Below are 18,480 nucleotides of genomic sequence, written 5' to 3' on the forward strand. Positions count from 1 at the left end.
AGTGTTCCTATATCAAATACTTTGTTCTTTGGTCAGTTTCTTCTTGCTTCTTGATGCTTGCATATATAATCATTTTTTTATTTACATGGTTTAAAACCTGTCAAAATAAATAAAGAATTCAAATTTTGGTATGGAAGAAGTCTTTCCCACAAAATAAAAAATAAAACCAAACTTTCTTCAAAGTCTTCTCCATCTAAGGCAACACTTCTTCATCAAATCTTTTAGGTAGAGCATACCTCATTATTCCCAATAGGTGCATATATAAATACCACATGTGCCCACTAATGTTTGTGAGCTAGAGAACTTGAGTGAGTGGTTATATTTGGAACTGCTCAAATCCCATTCAGAGCCTTTTGTTGTCCTTCCTTCTTTTCAGTGCATTGAGAGGCATTTGGTCAGTGTTAACTGCAGACAGGACCACTGTTGAGGAAGTAAGTGGCCATATCTCCTTTCCCCTTCACTTTCACCAGTCCACGGTACTCCAGCTGGTAGCCCTTACTTTCTAGTACATGGTATAAGTCAGTGGTCACCTATAGGAAATAAAGAAAAACATCATAATCATTACACACTGAATTCTAATTAGCCAAAAACTAAAGATGAGGTGTGCCGAACCAGAGAAATGCAAAAATAAAGTTAGTTTTCAAATGGCCAATTCAACTGTCTTCCATTGGTTGGATAAACAGATAGCCACACCCCAAACTCAGGCCATTGGTTAAACCACTGTTGCTATGCCAGGCTGGTCGAGATGCTCAAACAAACAGAGCAATGTTTTTAAACAACCACTGAGTCCGTGTTTACACTTTTCAGGGAAATCAACTAACAAAATTATCGTTAATTCTACACATTTAACTGGAGAAGAAAAGCATTTAGAAATTTTAATTAATTTTAAATTTCTCATTTCACTTTAAGCATTAACTAAGTAGCTAAAAGGTCACAAAAAAGCTCTTGCAAGCTGCAATTGCAGTAACATGAAGAGAGAGGGCAGCACCATCTTTATAAATACAATGTTGCATATAGTAATCGATGTATAGTGTTGCACTTTTGAAGAAGAAAATTAATGGGGGATTCTAAGCTGTGTTTTACCAAAAATAGTCTTGTATAAGCAAAGAGTTTATTATGTTGTGGTTACCTGGATACAATCAGGAACACCTGTGCTGTCCATGCGACTGGCCACATTCACTGTGTTGCCCCATATGTCATACTGAGGCTTTCTGGCTCCAATCACACCAGCAACCACTGGCCCAATGTTCAAACCTGTGGTGAAAATAAATTTTTCACTGTCTGCTCTAACAAACTCCCGAGCCTCTGCGTCTGCAAGCCAATTCATAAACACTGTCTTTGCACTTTCTAAGTTAAATATATCAGGCAAAGTTCACGGTGAAAGTTCACCTACTTACCTATCTTCATCTGAAAGTTGTTGAATGAGTGTTCGTTGATGTACTTCATCTGTTCTCGTAGCCTCATAGCATAGTCAGCAAGAGCTAGAATGTGTGTGCGGCCCTCTTTGTCGTAAGTCGAGTCGTTCAATCCAGATGCTGCCATGTAAGTACTACCAATAGTTTTGATTTTCTCCAACTGCTTATATTTCTCTTCAGAAATGATCTATTAACAGTACAGAACATAAAATTTATAAAAGCTAGTTTCTACATAAAGGTGGTCACCCCTTTTGGTGGCAGCCATGTTTTATTTGCTTTGTCTTGGTAATCTCTAAACTGTAAAACACATTTGGTCATCATGGAGTAAATTAATCATACATGACGAATACTGTAACTTATAATACTATACTATAATACTATAACTTGTACAGTGGCATTGGTAACCAAAACATTTGCTTTTACATGGAACATTTGTCTCCACACCAGTAGGTGTCAGTATAAAGCCAAAGACCACTGCAAAATCAAATAGTCTTCTGAAATTCTGACATCCCAAAATGATACTTCCATTTCAGAAGCAAGTGACACAATGTTCTTACCTCATCAAAGTCAGCGATGATCTCATTGAGCAGTCTCAGGCACTCCACACCCTCATTGTTGGCCTCCAGTTCAGTGTAAAACTCTGAGAAGTTGCTTATGGAGGCAAACATAACGGCCACACATTCACATGACTGATAGTAGAGCTCATCGTTTCGACGTTCTCGTGCGAGGAAGTGGGCAGCCACATCTTTGGGCAGGATGTTGTGAAGGAGACGACGGTTGTAGGCCTGCAGCTCCTCCATCTCCTCTTTCTCTTCAGTGGCCTGGTGAAGAATGACAGCGAATAAGTCATCGACTATGCTGGGATCCTACTGGAAATGTATTTTCGCTAAGTGATCGATTGATTCAAAGACGGACTACACACCTGTAGCTTCCACAGGAAGTCAAGGCGTGCGGTGGACTCGACCTGCTGTGCGTGCAGATAGAGAGCCAGTACAAATACAGTGAGGATGACTGGAATCGACACCCTCAGAGACACTTTAGTCACTGTTTCCTGGCTATGTGGGAAAAAAACAACACATACAGATTGGAGTTTGTCAGAGACTGAGCAAAAAACGTGACGAGTAGTAGAGTAAAGTTTCTTTGTTGTAGCTAATACTACAGTAATCTTTCTCGTAAATGTCACAACTCTCTTATATTTGCATATATACAGTAAATAATGTATTATTGCTCCGGGTGTGTGTTCACGGTGTGTGTGTGTTCACTGCTGTGTGTGTGCACTTTGGATGGGTTAAATGCAGAGCACTAATTCCGAGTATGGGTCACCATACTTGGCCACATGTCACGTCACTTTCACTTTCACTTTAAATAGTTTTTGAAAAGAGCAGACAAATACACACTTCGAGCAAACATTGGAATCGCATATTCTAAAGTTCTTTCTGCCTTTGAACCATCTCTCTTACAATCGTAGTACAAAATAAAGCATGACATGAACTCACCAATAATGTGTTTCATTGAAAGAATGCCTGCGTAAAAACAGACATATTTCCATTAGTGACCAACATGACCCACTAAAAATAAACATTTACATTTACATTTACATTTAGTCATTTAGCAGACGCTTTTATCCAAAGCGACTTACAAATGAGGACAATAAAAGCAGTCAAAACTAACAAAAGAGCAACAATATATAAGTGCAAATGACAAGTCTCGGTTAGCCTAACGCAGTACACAGGTTATGTGTACCACATTTGTGTCCCCACATATACATTATTTCATTTAATATATTTAAACCTGTTGACAGAGTAATTTAAAAGAAATCTGATTTTAAATGCTATTACATTTGCATGTGCCCATTCATCACTATTACATTTTAATTTGTTTTAATGGGAAAATTCTACATTAACTTTTAAAGCATTTAACTAAAATGTTAAATAACAATAAAATATCATGCTTTAACTTGATATTGCTTTAACTTTAATAAAATGACTAAAAGATTCAAACAGTGAAAACTGATCATATGCAGTCTTCATTTTTTTTTTTTATATGATTACACATATAGTGGCTGTCAAGATAAACTCTTATGGTGGGAAAAAAACAAATAATGATTGTGAATAATGTGTTACAACCACTGGCCATTTTAGCCGTTCTTAAACCCCAAAAAAGGCACAAAATGTAAATGTTTAACTCAAAATCAAAACCAATGCCACAGCAAAAAAACAACAAAAAAAATGCTTCAGAACACACTCCATTATTTAAAGAGTTAAATATTAATATAAATATTAATTCATAAAAATTTTAAAAAGTTTTTTCCAAGTAAACTTTTTTAAAAAGAATGAAGAAATAAATTAAAAGCAGTCAGTAGTTCTCTTTTTGTTGTCAATACTGTTTCATTTTATTAGACATATTTTATGAATAAGTAGATCTGCAACTGAGTCTGTACTCTGTATTGATGATGCTGTAGTTTTTTAGTCATTTTAGTATTGACCTAATGCCATTGACTTACAAGATGACTTTTACATATCCACTCTATATGTTTGCAGAGAATAACACTCACATTGCATTGGCGGTGACCAGCAGGTCGGCGTTGTCTAGCAGCGTGACTAGAGGCCACTCCACTAGCAGCAGAAAGCAGACCTGGATGAAGAGCATGAGGACCAGCTTGCCTATACTGCTGATGTGCAGGAACACTGAGCAGCACAGCAGAGTCAGCAGCACACTGTATGTGAAATACTAGAAGCACAGGAGCGATACCAGTCATACCATCATACTGTTACCATGAAAACAGGGGCCAAATCATAAAAGTTTCAAAATAAATTGAGTTTTTGCATAAGGTTGCTTAAAAAAAAAACATTTTTTAATGGTTCTCAGTGAGCAAGAAACTGTTGTGAGCATATATGCACAGTGCAGACATATATGTACAGATGGTCACACACTGACCTCGGGTAAAGGACATGCTGAAGGCTGCCCGAGACAGAAGAAGAAGGGGTCCTCTACTAGTCCAGTCAGATTATACAGCAGACACAGCGTGACCGAATCAGAAATATTCAACTGTCCAGCCACACATTTTAGCAGATCCTCCCGGTCACAGGTAAACTGACAGAGAAATGACAAAAAATGTAGAAGTGCATAACAATAGAAAAGGTGCACATTATGTGTTTACTTCAAGGGGTCATGAACAGTAAGAACTTGGTCCTATGTTCACTTCATTTTACCGTGGATTCGTTTACAAGCAAGGCACAATTCGATGCGTTTTTTTTTTAGAAAGATTGAAACTAAAAGACACTGATGTATCGACTATATTGGATCAGGCAGTAATGTCGCAACACACAAAGATCCAGGGGGCGGGGTTGGATCCACATCTAGGGGGTGGAGATGGGTGGGTTTAGGGGTGGAGATGGGTAGGTTTAGGGGTGGAGATGGGTGGGTTTAGGGATCGGGGGTGGAGACGGGTAGGTTTAGGTATATGTAAGGTGGGAGGAGTTGGATCTGGATCCAACCTCGCCCCCTGGATCTTGTGTTCTGCAGTGAGGACCATCTCTAAATCACAGCAGTGTCCATCTGTTACGGATGTAGGCTGTCAAACATATAAAACTGTTAGCCAATCATAGCAGTGGGCGTTTACTTCCGAGTCTACAATCCACCATGCCTATTTAAACTGAGCCTTCTGATGAGGAGGTTAAAAACAGGACAGAAAATAGCTTATTACTTCCAAATGATGATGCTTTTATGTAAAAATCTTGATAACATTATAAGTGGACCTCAGAGAACAGTACAAAATAAAAAAACAAAGGCAGGTCATGACCCCTTTAAACATTAAATTAAAAACAAGTGTTTCCAGCAAGGAATCAGGGGAAAAGACATACATTTAATGTATTTTCATTTTATGCAAATTTGAGTCAATTGAGCATTTAATTTAAACATTAAATTAAAAACAAGTGTTTCCAGCAAGGAATCAGGGGAAAAGACATACATTAAATGTATTTTCATTTTATGCAAATTTGAGTCAATTGAGCATTTAATCATTTTTAAACTTTTAATAATCCTACAAATATTTATCCAGGATATTATTTTTTCTTGTATTATTTTTTAAATACATTCTGCATTACAGAGCTATATATATAAAAATTATTATTATTACTATTATTTCAATAGGAGGGGATGGCAGCAACAGCATTTCCAGATTTAAATTAAAATGAGGAGTATATTAAATAGATTTTAATTCACTGCTCATTTTAAATCTGGAAGAATGATGTCATCTCCACCTGTTTAAATAAATAAACCAAAATTAATCAAAGTTACACTGAATTGAGTTTGAAAGCCCAGCTCAACTTGGGAAATTAGTGCTCATGCTAGTGTAGAATTACACTGACATACAGGGGGGGAAAAAACTGACACAGGATGATTTTTTTTTTTTTCAGCCAGCAACAGACTCAGATCAAATTCCTACCATATTAACAAAGGCAGAGATGAAAAGAAGCAAAATTGTAAAGACTCCGACGAGCGTGCTGTTGACACGGGACTGAACAATCCTCTTTGACGCTGTCTGCAAGGTAACTGGGAAAAGCTGAAAGAGAGACAAAAGTGGTGTATAAATCAGAAAATCATTGATTGCACATTAGCTTTATTTGAAAATGTAGTCTAGATTTCAGATGCATAAATTAGGTAGTAACTGACCTTAACACAGGAGTAAATGGCACATATAAAGAGGACATGGGCGAGAATAATAAAGATGCTGATGAACATGCCCAGCATTAACGGTGTACTGCAAGACAAAATACATGACACCAATTCAATATATAATAACAAATATATATCTTAACATTAAATCAAATTCATTATTATAAAGAATACTTTATCACTCACTGTGGAAATATGATGATTTGTATAAAAACAATAAAGCAGAAGACGACGAGTGTACAGGCCACGTAACCACCAAAACGATCATCCACCTCTTTTGAATACTAAAAGCACAACAATTTGTTACTGTTAGCAATTCAGACATTTTTTTCAGTACTCTGAGTTTATAAATGTTGTGTCAGTGCTGTACAGTGTTAAGCACATTTTACAAGCTGTCTACAGACCTTTTTCTCCAGAAAAGGTGTTTGGAATGTGAGCAGGAACTTCTTGACATGGTCTTTCCGCAGCTGGTCAATGCTGCGAGCATCAATGGCACGTCCTAAAAACTCATCGACCTCGTCCTCTGGGTTCAGGGCCTCTTGGGCACAGCGGCTGGTGAGAGCAAAAAGGTTACGTTACTGTAAAATATTAATGTACTGCACAAAATGTATCTTTTATATTAAGAATATAGTATACAGAATATCTCTGTTTCTATCCTCATAACAAGCTATAGTTTTGATCCATTACGAAAAAATAAGCATTATTGGTGGCCAAACTTGCTTGAAACCTAATCTAGACCATACATTTTATGTTGGCTCTATTCTAAAGCGACTCACAGATTGTGAAAACAGCCTGTGAAATGTCACCTGTAAGCCCCTTCAGAGCCAGAGAGAATGGATTTGTGTCCTAATAAAAGCAGAACTCACTTATCTTTGCTGGAGGCTTCATCTATGCCCTGAAAACAGACAGGTAGATTAGTTACAGTGGGCAGTAAAAACACAGTGGAAGTAGAAAAACACATTCTGGGTTTCATCTCAGACAGCTCCGAAGCCAACCCCACAGAGCCACTGCTGCTTTAATTAACACTCAGAGTCTTCAAATTACATTCAGAGCGAGAGAGTGAGAACTTGACAGAGACAAGGAATGGATCTTACACTGCAAATAATCATGTTCTTGTTTTCCAGAAAAATAACTAAACATTCTAAAAACAAGATAAATTTACTTGAAAACAAATCTGTCTAATAATATAACATACTGTTAAGTTTATAGTTATGTTTAATTAACAGTATATTTGCATACATAGTATTTAAAAGAATATATTGAAATAAGTTTTAATTTAGTTACGTTTCCTTACCCCAGTGACAAATTTTTTCGTATGAACCTCATTAATTCAAAACAAAATGTTGCATTAATCATTTTAAGGATGTTTATGTATTTTTTACACAAAAATGTTGATTAAAAACTATATAAATTTACTTGCAAGGCAAAACTAAGATAATACATTGTATTTTAGTTAATAGTATACTTTCAATTTATTATATATAAACACACACATAAAATGTTTTTTAATTTACAATGTAACATTATTTTACATATTATTTTAAAGAATATATATTGAAAGGTGTTTTAATCTAATTAAGTTTTCTTACCCTAAAATGTGTTTTAACATCAACCATAATATGAAAACCATAACCATTTTTAACACATAATTTTTAATTCAAGGTTCCTCACCCTATTTTTAACCAAATCTTATTAATTCATACAATTTTGTTTAATATTATTATTATAAAGATGTTTTTACATGAAATAATGATTAAAAAAAAAATCATATGAACAAGCACAACATTTCTAACACGCAGTATAAAACTACTGGAAAACCAATTAATTATCTACAAATAAACTTCTATTTGAAATAATAATCTTTGTCCATATTGTGCATTTGTTCTTTTCCTATTAACACTGTCTGACGCAATATTTATTTGTCACACTATTACTGACCCTGCTTTTTTTTGTGTGACACTGATGGAAATCAGAAAAGTCATCGCCTGGAAAGGGGAAAAAGCAATTCACACATAGGCACTGCCAAGCTCCGGAGAAAATTGCTTCAATTATGACTTGTTGCTACACTCCTAAAGAAGTGCAGGGGAGATCAGACGGCGTGAGAGCGGATGGAGCGGACCTCACCATCTGTCTGAAGACTTTGGAATCTTTAGTCCTGGAGAAAGATCTGTCAGGAACCCACCGCGACATCAGACCCTCTGAAGAGTTGGCTCTAGCACGCTGCATCTTAGCCATCATTGCTTTTTCCTCTTTCTGCAAGAGAAATTTGGCACAAGGACACACACAGGAAATTAAACCGTACTCCAGCAAACTCAAATAAATAGATACTTTAATGATCCCCAAAGGGAAATTCAGTCATTTGTATCAAGGCACAACAAAACACAGCCCTCACCTCCAAATATTATGCAAAAGAGTTTTTGTATAAACAATGTCCATATGATTACATTTGACTGACCCTTTTTTGACTGCAGCCCAGGACAAAAAACGTCTCTATGTTGTTGTCTTTCAAGTATGCATTTCTCTCCCCTCCAAAACCTGGTTCCACTTCATAGTCACCATTTAAATACTGCAGTGTGGCTTTGGTGATGTGGATCCGCCTGTAAACATTCACAACAGTAGGAGTTTTACTACTAAAAGGAATATTTCACCAAAAAAATGAAAACTTGCTGCAAATGTACTCACCCTAAAGCCATCCAAAATGTCTTTTTCATAGAAACATTTGTTAAAATGTAGCATTACATCACTTGCTCACCAATGGATCGTCTGCAGTGAATGGGTGCCGTCAGAATGAGAGTCCAAACAGCTGATAAAAACATAAGAATTCACAAGCAATCCACACTACTCTACTCCGTCTTGTGAAGTGAAAAGGTGTGTGTTTGTAAGAAACAAGACATTTTAACCTTAAATTATCTCTTCTGACCAAAAAAGAGCGCCTAATCCATAATAACGCTTCCTCCAGTGAAAAAGTCCTTCAAAATCCACCATCAAATGCGTTTAGAAATATTTAAAACTGTTTTTGCTTGTAAACGGTGCTTAATCTGTGAATATTTCCCTTCTTATTCAGACGATGAAGATGACTATTTTCACTGGAGAAAGAAATATTATGGATAGAGGACTCTTATTTTATCCGAAAGTTAAAAACGTCTTAATGATGGCTTTGTTTATTATAAACACTCAGCTTTTCACTTCACAAGATATTAACTGATGGAATGAAGTCGCGTGGATTACTTGTGGATTATTATAATGCTTTTATCAACTGTTTGGTCTCTCATTCTGACGGCACCCATTCACTACAGAGGATCCATTGTTGAGCAAGTGATGAAATGCTACAATTCTCAAAATCTCAAAATACAAATGCATCTACATCTTGGAAGGCCTGAGGGTGAACACATTTTCAGCAAATTTTCATGTTTGGGTGAACTACACCTTTAACACAAATCTCTACATCTTCTACAGCCAACTTTGAATAGAAAACTTATTACTGATCACATTTTTGATGGGTGGTGTTCACTTTTACCCTGCTTGACCTCCCGCCTCCATCTGGTTGGCCAGTGTGACATCGTTGGACCAGACATCAAACTGCCATTTGCGTAGGCCGAGCACCCCGCAGTGCACACGGCCGCTATGTATTCCCACGCGCATGTTCACGTTCACTCCTGTGACCTCTCGCACCAATCTGCACATGTAGCAACACGCATGCGTTTTAATTGAAAAATGTGTTGATGAGGAAGAGAGATCGATATAGAAAATGATGTGAAGAACAACGTACGAGATGGCCTCAATCATGTCCACGCCCATCTCCACACAGCAGTGCGCATGATCTGCCCTTGCCTCCGGAAGTCCAGACACACAGTAATAACAGTCCCCCAGGATCTTGATCCGCAGACAGTGGTTTTCCTAAGAATTCAGACATAACACAGCACATTTATGCAACTGTTATTGCGGAAATCCTCCCTAATAGGATGTTATAATGTTAGCATCCTTGTGGGTGGCTGCCAGGGCTGGCTATATGCTTGTTAAAAGTGTTTGGAGGTTTTTATTAACATATCGGCTGTTTCTTGAGAATTGTTTTTTAATTCATCAAGTATATAGTACATATTTGGTAACACTTTATTTTAAGGTGTCCATGTTACACATGTTACATGTACTTCCTATTATAATAACAATAAATTATGCATAATTACATGCAAATAAGCCTAAGCCAAACCCTAACCATATAGTAGGTACATGTAGTTTTTTTTTACTTAAATTTTTTCCAAGTAAAACAAACATTTTTAAAACAATATTAATTATCACATATATACATACACACATACACAAAATTCTATATGAATATAGCTACATATCTACTGATACTACTACTATCAGTTTAACTCATTAACATAAAAATAGTTTTTTTTTTAAATAGTAACACTAAAAATGAATTCATGTTGTGCACTTACCCAAGCCAATTTATCAAAGCGAGCAAAAAGCTCATTAAGGGTCATCACAAGCTCCTGAGCCGTGCACTGAGACGCCAAACTGGTGAAGCCCTCAATGTCCGCAAACAGGATACTGTTGCGTGAACAGACAGAAGAAAGACAGACAGAGAAAATGAGATCAATAATCACCAAGCACCTTGTCTGGGTCACTGAAGTTTGTTTGATGGGCTAACCGAGAAAAAACATTGATTCAGTTCACTTTCTGAATAGAGGGTGGCCACTCTCAATACTTCAGTCTATCCTTCAATTAGAAAAAGCAGGACGCGGTTGGTGTCCTTAAATGCCTCCTAGCCATGAGGAGGATAGATGGTCATCCACTAAAAATTTAAGACATGACAGAATGGACACACGGTACGGAGGCATTATCGTGCGACAACAGATGGCACTGCTGCCAACATTTGGAAAGCAGGATCCCTACACAGTCTGACATTTAGCATTTCTACACATCCAAGTTTTCCTAGCACAGATGCTTCGAGCTGGCTGGGATTATACAGGACAACGTGTTGTATTCCACACGCTCCAAACTTGTAACTGCATTACTAAAGTGGCTCGCTGTCATTTCACGCAGCTTTCTGTTAATTGATTGTGTAACTTCTGGTACATCATAACAAGCAGCCATAACCCAACTTGACCCTCAGAGAAAAAAAAAAAAAGACAGAAAAGTCACGTCTCAAGGACTAGCGAGTACGCTAATCTGCGTTTAAGCATTCAACATAGTTTCAGCCTTGGGAAAGATAACCTTTTAAGCGGTATCAGTGTTTAATGTGTCTGTGTTTTATCCAGACTTGTCGCCTGCTTCAATCACGTGGGGACTGAGTGTTATAGCATACTGGAGGTGTGAGGACAACATTGGCAACCGTATCTGTATGACACCATGTGCTGGTCTTGGCATTTGTGTACCTGACGTTGTCGTGCTTCTGGATGTAGATCTTGTGGAACATCATATCCTCTTTCTTAGCGTTGATGTCTGCCTTCATCTCCATGGCAACGTGCCTTGGCAACACAGAGAGCAGCAGGCGCTCCTGGATCAGGTTTGAGATGACACCAGTGAGCATGTGTATGTATATGTACACATACACGTACAGTATATGTGGATAGTTGACATAACTTTTGGATTTTTTTGATGAACTTTCAAGATTTTAGGGGATAAAATACACAAACACATAGATATACACAACACATATGTACACACACATACACATTTATCTATCTATCTATCTATCTATCTATATCTCTCTCTATATATATATATATATGAAAATGTGTGTCTATATAAAAACTGTTTTTATTTTTATGATATAAAATGTATTTGTATATATAGATTAGATTTTTTTATATTTGTATATAAATGTCATTTATCAGTAGTTTCTAATTTGTATTTATACAGTATTGTGTATGTATGTGTATATGTATATATATATATACGTATATATGTACACATATATGCATGTATATATGTATATATATGTGTGTGTGTGTGTGTGTGTGTATGTGTACAAGTAACACTAAGTTTAATTAAACAAGAAATTTTGAAGTAGAAACGCTAAAATAGTATTTTAGTATACTATTTTTTTATTTTCATATATATATATATATGACTTTTCGCTAGATTTTACAATCACTGGACACTTGATAAGGACTATTATAATCATTTTATAGAGATATAGATACTTACAATGAACAATATCTAGCCAATGCAATATTTCACACTAGAAAAATGTATATTAAATGTCAAATATCTATATACAATATATACTTTACTATAATTTAGACTATATTTGAAAACAAATCTCTAGGACTAGCAAATTTACATTTTCCAAAAACTGTTTTTATAGTTATACTACTATTATTAACTTGACACAATGTTTTAAAGCTTTGTGTATGGCTGAAGCAGTGGTGCTTTAAAGGATGAATTTAAAGTTGTAACTTTTCTCTCAAGGTTTTACAGTCTCACAAGGTTTTACTAAGAGCTAAAGCACAGCATGTTATCAGCATGCTTCATGCACATTCATGAGGTAAACAAGTGTCGGGCGGGTAGGTGTGTTTGTTTACTCGAGCGCTTGCCAACCTGCTGCTGGTTCTCTCTCTGAAGGTGTATTCTGGCTTGGATGTATCCTCTGGTCTCCTTGAAGGCCTGTCTCTGAGACACCTCTGCTGGGTAGTGTGTGCAGATGCCAATGATGTTGGTGCACAGGAAAATCATTGCATTGGCACATAACTGCACAGAGAAAAAGAGAAGAGGAATAAAATTAGGAATTTTGGATGCGAGATGTGAGAAAAAGTTAGACTATTTTTGTTTGCAATCCAAGGTCGAGATCACCACAGGTCTCACTTTGCTTTAAAGGTGGGCGCAGACATGATTTTTGAGCTGAATTTTAGACGAAATTTATAGACTTGGCTCATGATTATTATCCAGGCCATTTTAGTTACCGTAAATTAAAGTTGTACCTTCATAACACACATGGTTTACTGATTGGCATATTAATAGACTATGGTCTGAAGAAATCAAAATAAATATTTTTAAATAAATTGAATAAAAAATTTTAATAGTACAATATAAAATATTTGAATATTTAACAACATTTTAATATTTTTTAATATTTATTTTAAATATTTAGAATATTTTTAGATTTCGATGGGACTTGATTTTTGTGTATGTTAAACACACACACACACACAATATATCAATTATATACATACACATATTGATGATAAATAAACATGCCTATGCTCTGCACATCTGTTTGGGGGGAAAAAAGACAGACTCAGTCAGCCAATAGTAAATCTTTTCCAGTTCAGAGGGAAACCAAGAAAGACTGATGTCTTTCTAATTTAACCATGTCTGGCTACATATCATGAACATTTTTGGCTTTATTTAATGGCAAAAAGGTGACTCGTGTCCTAAATGTCCTCACTCATTCTCTTCAATCCACTTGATCTATGAGCATCTATCAGGAATAAACACAGAACATACAGACCACAATGAAACAGCCATGAACTTCACAGAGTTGGGGTGAGGTACTGAGGGCTGTCTTACCGTAGTACTTACTGCCTGTATTACAGCATTCAAGCTAAAATCAATCATACAAAATTTCAGGGATTTATAAGAGAAGAAATTTGAACTCCAAGAGTGTGGAAAGATTCTGTATCAAAAAGACATACTGCATGAATCAAGATGCTTCCCGACACTGAAAATAAACGCCTGGAAATCCATATCTCTAAAAAGTGAACAGTGGAAAAAGGTTTTGTCCAGAAGTAAAAGTCAAACACTTCATCCCCCGTCCTCCAGCAACAGCCAGTTTCCTGCGCGTTTATCAGGGGGAAAAATAAATATTGATTCTTGCGAGTCAATCACTGAAGCTGCTTATCATTTTCAATCATTATTCAGCATTTCAGTGCCATCAGCAGTTGACATTTAAACAAACACAACACAAAGCACACAGAAATGGTCCACACAGCTGCAGAACAATTAATGTAATAGTATAAGGTGTTAGGCTTACTTTCTGCAGTAATATGAAAAGCATCCAGCAACCAGCTTTGTGTTTCAGGTCTTTTATCTCTACATCAGTACAAGTATCTGGGGATTAGATGGTATGCGGTCAAACCTGTGTGTTTAAGAGAACTGAAGATGCTTTGCGGTTTTACTGCAAATGGTTTCTGGGAATTGTGTAACAGGTATATTATGGACAGCATTTTTGCGCAAGGTAATCTTACAAAAACATATCCAGGTCACATGTCACAACAACTGAAATGATATTTTGCATAAATAAAGTCAAGCCTATTTTAAGACCATTAAGCACATTTCTCCACCATTTATTAAATTGTAATTCCTGTTGCTTGCGTTCTGCTTCATGTGGACAATGCTCCAGAGATTATGTCATGTCCTGTCTCTTCCTGGTATCCTGATATAGATATGTTATCCGGTTTACATGGTCATAACATGAGTTGAAATATTGAATATGACAGTGAACACACAAGGTCAATACGTGATTATCACGTGTAAGAGTACGCTTCTACTATCGACAACCCAAGCAAACAGTCATCATTTTCCATCAGTCAGAAACGGTTTGCCTGAGAGAATTTGTTGAGGCCCATTTCTCTGCAACAAGCGTTTTCTTCTTTGCCGAAGAGGAACGGTCTTTATTTATCCACTTGACAAGAAATGGCACGGCAGAGCTTCAGAAAAACAGCTCCACTCCCTCTTTCAAGTGCCCCTAGAGTGAATGTGCAAACATCTTCAGATTTTAGAGTTCAGGAAGAAAAGCCAGGCCCATCAGGCATCCATTTGCTCAGATGGTTTGCGTAATTTTAGCATTTGCATTTGCACAAGTTTTCCAAAAGGCAGTTCTATTCAAGGGACTCACTAACACCAACGGTCCAAACCACCGAGCTGATTAGACATGGAAAATGTGGGGATGTGGCCACAAACATGGCAGATTGCTAATTCTCCATGTGTGGCCAGAAAAAGCCTGCAACAGGGTGTGCAGAACTAGGCGAGTAACCTAACTAGTCAACTAGCAAAGTACTACTAGAATATTTGATTCCTCTTTGATCAATCTGCCACTGAATTCCTCACCTAAACTGACGTTACAACAAAATACAATGGGTGATTCTGTGGATGTGTCATAAGCTTTCAGCTTTCATGTTTAGCAATATCTCGATTCATAAAGTATATCTGATTCTCTGGCAGACTGCATTTTCTCCACAGCAGGGCCTGTTGTTAGACTGTCATCACTTGATTTTCTGGATAAGAACATGTGAAATTATAAAAATGAGATGGTCTTTAGACACAACAGTTGCATGTGTGGATTATCCTAATGGTAGCAGTTTAATTTTCTAATGGGATTCCATGTAAGCAAGCACTTGGTGAGTAATTATTTTTAATCTTGTTTTTAATTAAATGCATATTGTTCATTCATTTAAAAGAAAAATAACAAAAGAAAAGCATAGGCAGGTTTTTGAAAACACTATCATGATGTAGCATTTGAAAATACACAATATACATTCCCTATACACTACCATTTAAAGTAGGGCTGTGCAAAAAATCGAATGCAATATATTCCATTCTATTTTAATATATTCTGAAATGTAATTTACTGCTGTGATGGCAAAACTGAATTTTCAGCATCCATTACTCCAGTTTCCGTATCACTTGATCCTTCAGAAATCATTCTAATATGCTGATTTGCTGCTCAAGAAACACTTTATTATTATTATTATTAATGCTGACAACAGTTGTGCTGCTTAACATTATGTGGAAACTGTGATACTTTTTTCAGGATTATTTGATGAATAGAAAGTTCAAAATAACTTTTTTGACCAGAAACACCATCAACAGTTAGCATTAGCATTAGCATTAGTTACATGAATAATACAGACCCTGTTTTATTCATGTAACATCCAATATACAGCAGCCCCCTCAATTCATCTATATCACACTGACTGAGAGTAGATCATATCAGTAAATTTAAAAAAGCGGTTGACATTTGAGCTGACAGATCTGACAGAACAAATGTCACATGCTTTTACCTCACAGCAAAACTGATTAAATGAGACTGTCAGATCACTCACTGAGCGTGTGTGCATGTGTGTGAGACAATGAGCCACACATGGAGCAGTCAGCCTCTGTGTTAGACGACTGTGGGTTTAGAAATGTCAGAGAATAAAGACACTGCTGTTTTATTTAATCCTCATAATAAAGCTGACCTGAACTGACAAGGACTGGAAAACTTAGTTTCTAAAAAGTATGGACATAAAGCCAAACTAGACTAAGCCTTTCCAAATCCTTTGTATTCATTACATTAACATGTGAAACCTTTTCTTACACTCAAGCAAGAACTTTTCTGCTTGGGAGTAAGAATTTGTATACAGTACACACAATTTCTGCATTTTTCCCAAAACATACCACTCATAGTGTTGTTGACACACATTGTATGGACTGAGCGTGTGTGTGTGTGTGTGTGCGTGTGTGTGTGTGTGAGACAATGAGCCACACATGGAGCAGTCAGCCTCTGTGTTAGACAACTGTGTGTTTAGAAATGTCAGAGAATAAAGACACTGCTGTTTTATTTAATCCTCATAATAAAGCTGACCTGAACTGACAAGGACTGGAAAACTTAGTTTCTAAAAAGTATGGACATAAAGCCAAACTAGACTAAGCCTTTCCAAATCCTTTGTATTCATTACATTAACATGTGAAACCTTTTCTTACACTCAAGCAAGAACTTTTCTGCTTGGGAGTAAGAATTTGTATACAGTACACACAATTTCTGCATTTTTCCCAAAACATACCGCTCATAGTGTTGTTGACACACATTGTATGGAGCATGGCTGGTGTGGCAAGAGTGAGGGATGATGGGATTTTATTCATAGAAACACTTAGTGCCTTCCTCTTTAACAGGGACTCTTCCTTTCAAAGTGTCTAAACATTGTCTTATAAGGTGGTAAACCAAACTTTCTTCTGCTTATATAGCACAATTTAGCTGTGCCACAAGATAGGAAATGTGAAGGAGATACAGGAAAGTTTGAGAAACAGAAAGAAATCTAGACTAACAATAGAAAAATGTATACTCTGTGTGTGATCAAGAGAAGCTCTTGCCATCTCCTCTGAATGATGCAGAAATATTTCACTATTAAGTTATTATATGTTTCATTACTATGAAATAATGACGCCATTTAGGATTTAAATGTGCTGTGGGCTCACATGATTCAAGACTAGAGCAGAAATTCATCCAGATGTTGTTGCTGTCTTGGCAACCACAAGTTGAAAACATATGGGGAGTGGTGTCACTTCCAGACGATTAACTTTGTCAAACATGACTTGTGCTAGGGTGGATTTACTCTCAGTTCACTTTGTCACTTTGCTGGAACAAAGGAAGTAATGAAGAAGGGAAGAAAGAAAAAAATTTAAATGGAAGAAAGAGAGAGAGAGAAAAGGAAGGGGAAAAGTTTTTTTTTTTCTTGTTAAATTGTTTTAGTTTAAAGGGCACCTATTATGCAAAATCCACTTTTACATGGTGTTTGGGCATAAATGTGCGTTGGGAGTGTGTGAACACAACCACCCTACAATCATAAAAGGGATGATGGGATTTTATTCATAGAAACACTTAGTGCCTTCCTCTTTAACAGGGACTCTTCCTTTCAAAGTGTCTAAACATTGTCTTATAAGGTGGTAAACCGAACTTTCTTCTGCTTATATAGCACAATTTAGCTGTGCCACAAGATAGGAAATGTGAAGGAGATACAGGAAAGTTTGAGAAACAGAAAGAAATCTAGACTAACAATAGAAAAATGTATACTCTGTGTGTGATCAAGAGAAGCTCTTGCCATCTCCTCTGAATGATGCAGAAATATTTCACTGACTATGAAGTTATTATATGTTTCATTACTATGAAATAATGACGCCATTTAGGATTTAAATGTGCTGTGGGCTCACATGATTCAAGACTAGAGCAGAAATTCATCCAGATGTTGTTGCTGTCTTGGCAACCACAAGTTGAAAACATATGGGGAGTGGTGTCACTTCCAGACGATTAACTTTGTCAAACATGACTTGTGCTAGGGTGGATTTACTCTCAGTTCACTTTGTCACTTTGCTGGAACAAAGGAAGTAATGAAGAAGGGAAGAAAGAAAAAAATTTAAATGGAAGAAAGAGAGAGAGAGAAAAGGAAGGGGAAAAGTTTTTTTTTTTCTTGTTAAATTGTTTTAGTTTAAAGGGCACCTATTATGCAAAATCCACTTTTACATGGTGTTTGGGCATAAATGTGCGTTGGGAGTGTGTGAACACAACCACCCTACAATCATAAAAATCCACCCACTCCTCATTTTTTAATCCCCTTTAAACCAAATCAGTCTAACTAGGCCTGCCCTTTTGATTCTCATGCAGTGTGACGTCACACTGCATAGG

General features: G+C 36.6%; 1 protein-coding gene across 2 annotated transcripts in view; it reads right to left on the reverse strand.

Annotated features, from left to right (window-relative positions):
- Nucleotides 1-381: 381 nt before the first annotated feature.
- Nucleotides 382-18,480, reverse strand: part of LOC107745452 (adenylate cyclase type 6-like) — a 39,088-nt gene continuing 20,989 nt past the window's right edge. For both annotated transcript variants that reach the window (XM_016559324.1, XM_016559325.1), the window contains exons 4-23: nucleotides 12,642-12,791; nucleotides 11,474-11,595; nucleotides 10,535-10,646; nucleotides 9,862-9,989; nucleotides 9,610-9,768; nucleotides 8,548-8,689; nucleotides 8,217-8,345; nucleotides 6,959-6,987; nucleotides 6,497-6,644; nucleotides 6,279-6,376; nucleotides 6,090-6,177; nucleotides 5,863-5,979; nucleotides 4,353-4,508; nucleotides 3,970-4,145; nucleotides 2,912-2,938; nucleotides 2,338-2,470; nucleotides 1,973-2,236; nucleotides 1,398-1,602; nucleotides 1,130-1,254; nucleotides 382-530 (exon numbers count right to left, since the gene is read on the reverse strand). In XM_016559324.1, coding sequence (XP_016414810.1) covers nucleotides 402-530; nucleotides 1,130-1,254; nucleotides 1,398-1,602; nucleotides 1,973-2,236; nucleotides 2,338-2,470; nucleotides 2,912-2,938; nucleotides 3,970-4,145; nucleotides 4,353-4,508; nucleotides 5,863-5,979; nucleotides 6,090-6,177; nucleotides 6,279-6,376; nucleotides 6,497-6,644; nucleotides 6,959-6,987; nucleotides 8,217-8,345; nucleotides 8,548-8,689; nucleotides 9,610-9,768; nucleotides 9,862-9,989; nucleotides 10,535-10,646; nucleotides 11,474-11,595; nucleotides 12,642-12,791 — 2,637 coding nt within the window. In that variant the 3' untranslated portion in view covers nucleotides 382-401. The remainder of the gene's footprint in view (nucleotides 531-1,129; nucleotides 1,255-1,397; nucleotides 1,603-1,972; nucleotides 2,237-2,337; nucleotides 2,471-2,911; nucleotides 2,939-3,969; nucleotides 4,146-4,352; nucleotides 4,509-5,862; nucleotides 5,980-6,089; nucleotides 6,178-6,278; nucleotides 6,377-6,496; nucleotides 6,645-6,958; nucleotides 6,988-8,216; nucleotides 8,346-8,547; nucleotides 8,690-9,609; nucleotides 9,769-9,861; nucleotides 9,990-10,534; nucleotides 10,647-11,473; nucleotides 11,596-12,641; nucleotides 12,792-18,480) is intronic.

The sequence above is a fragment of the Sinocyclocheilus rhinocerous genome, unplaced genomic scaffold, assembly GCF_001515625.1.
Source record: "Sinocyclocheilus rhinocerous isolate Xijiao unplaced genomic scaffold, SAMN03320098_v1.1 scaffold2754, whole genome shotgun sequence".
Lineage (NCBI taxonomy): Eukaryota > Metazoa > Chordata > Actinopteri > Cypriniformes > Cyprinidae > Sinocyclocheilus > Sinocyclocheilus rhinocerous.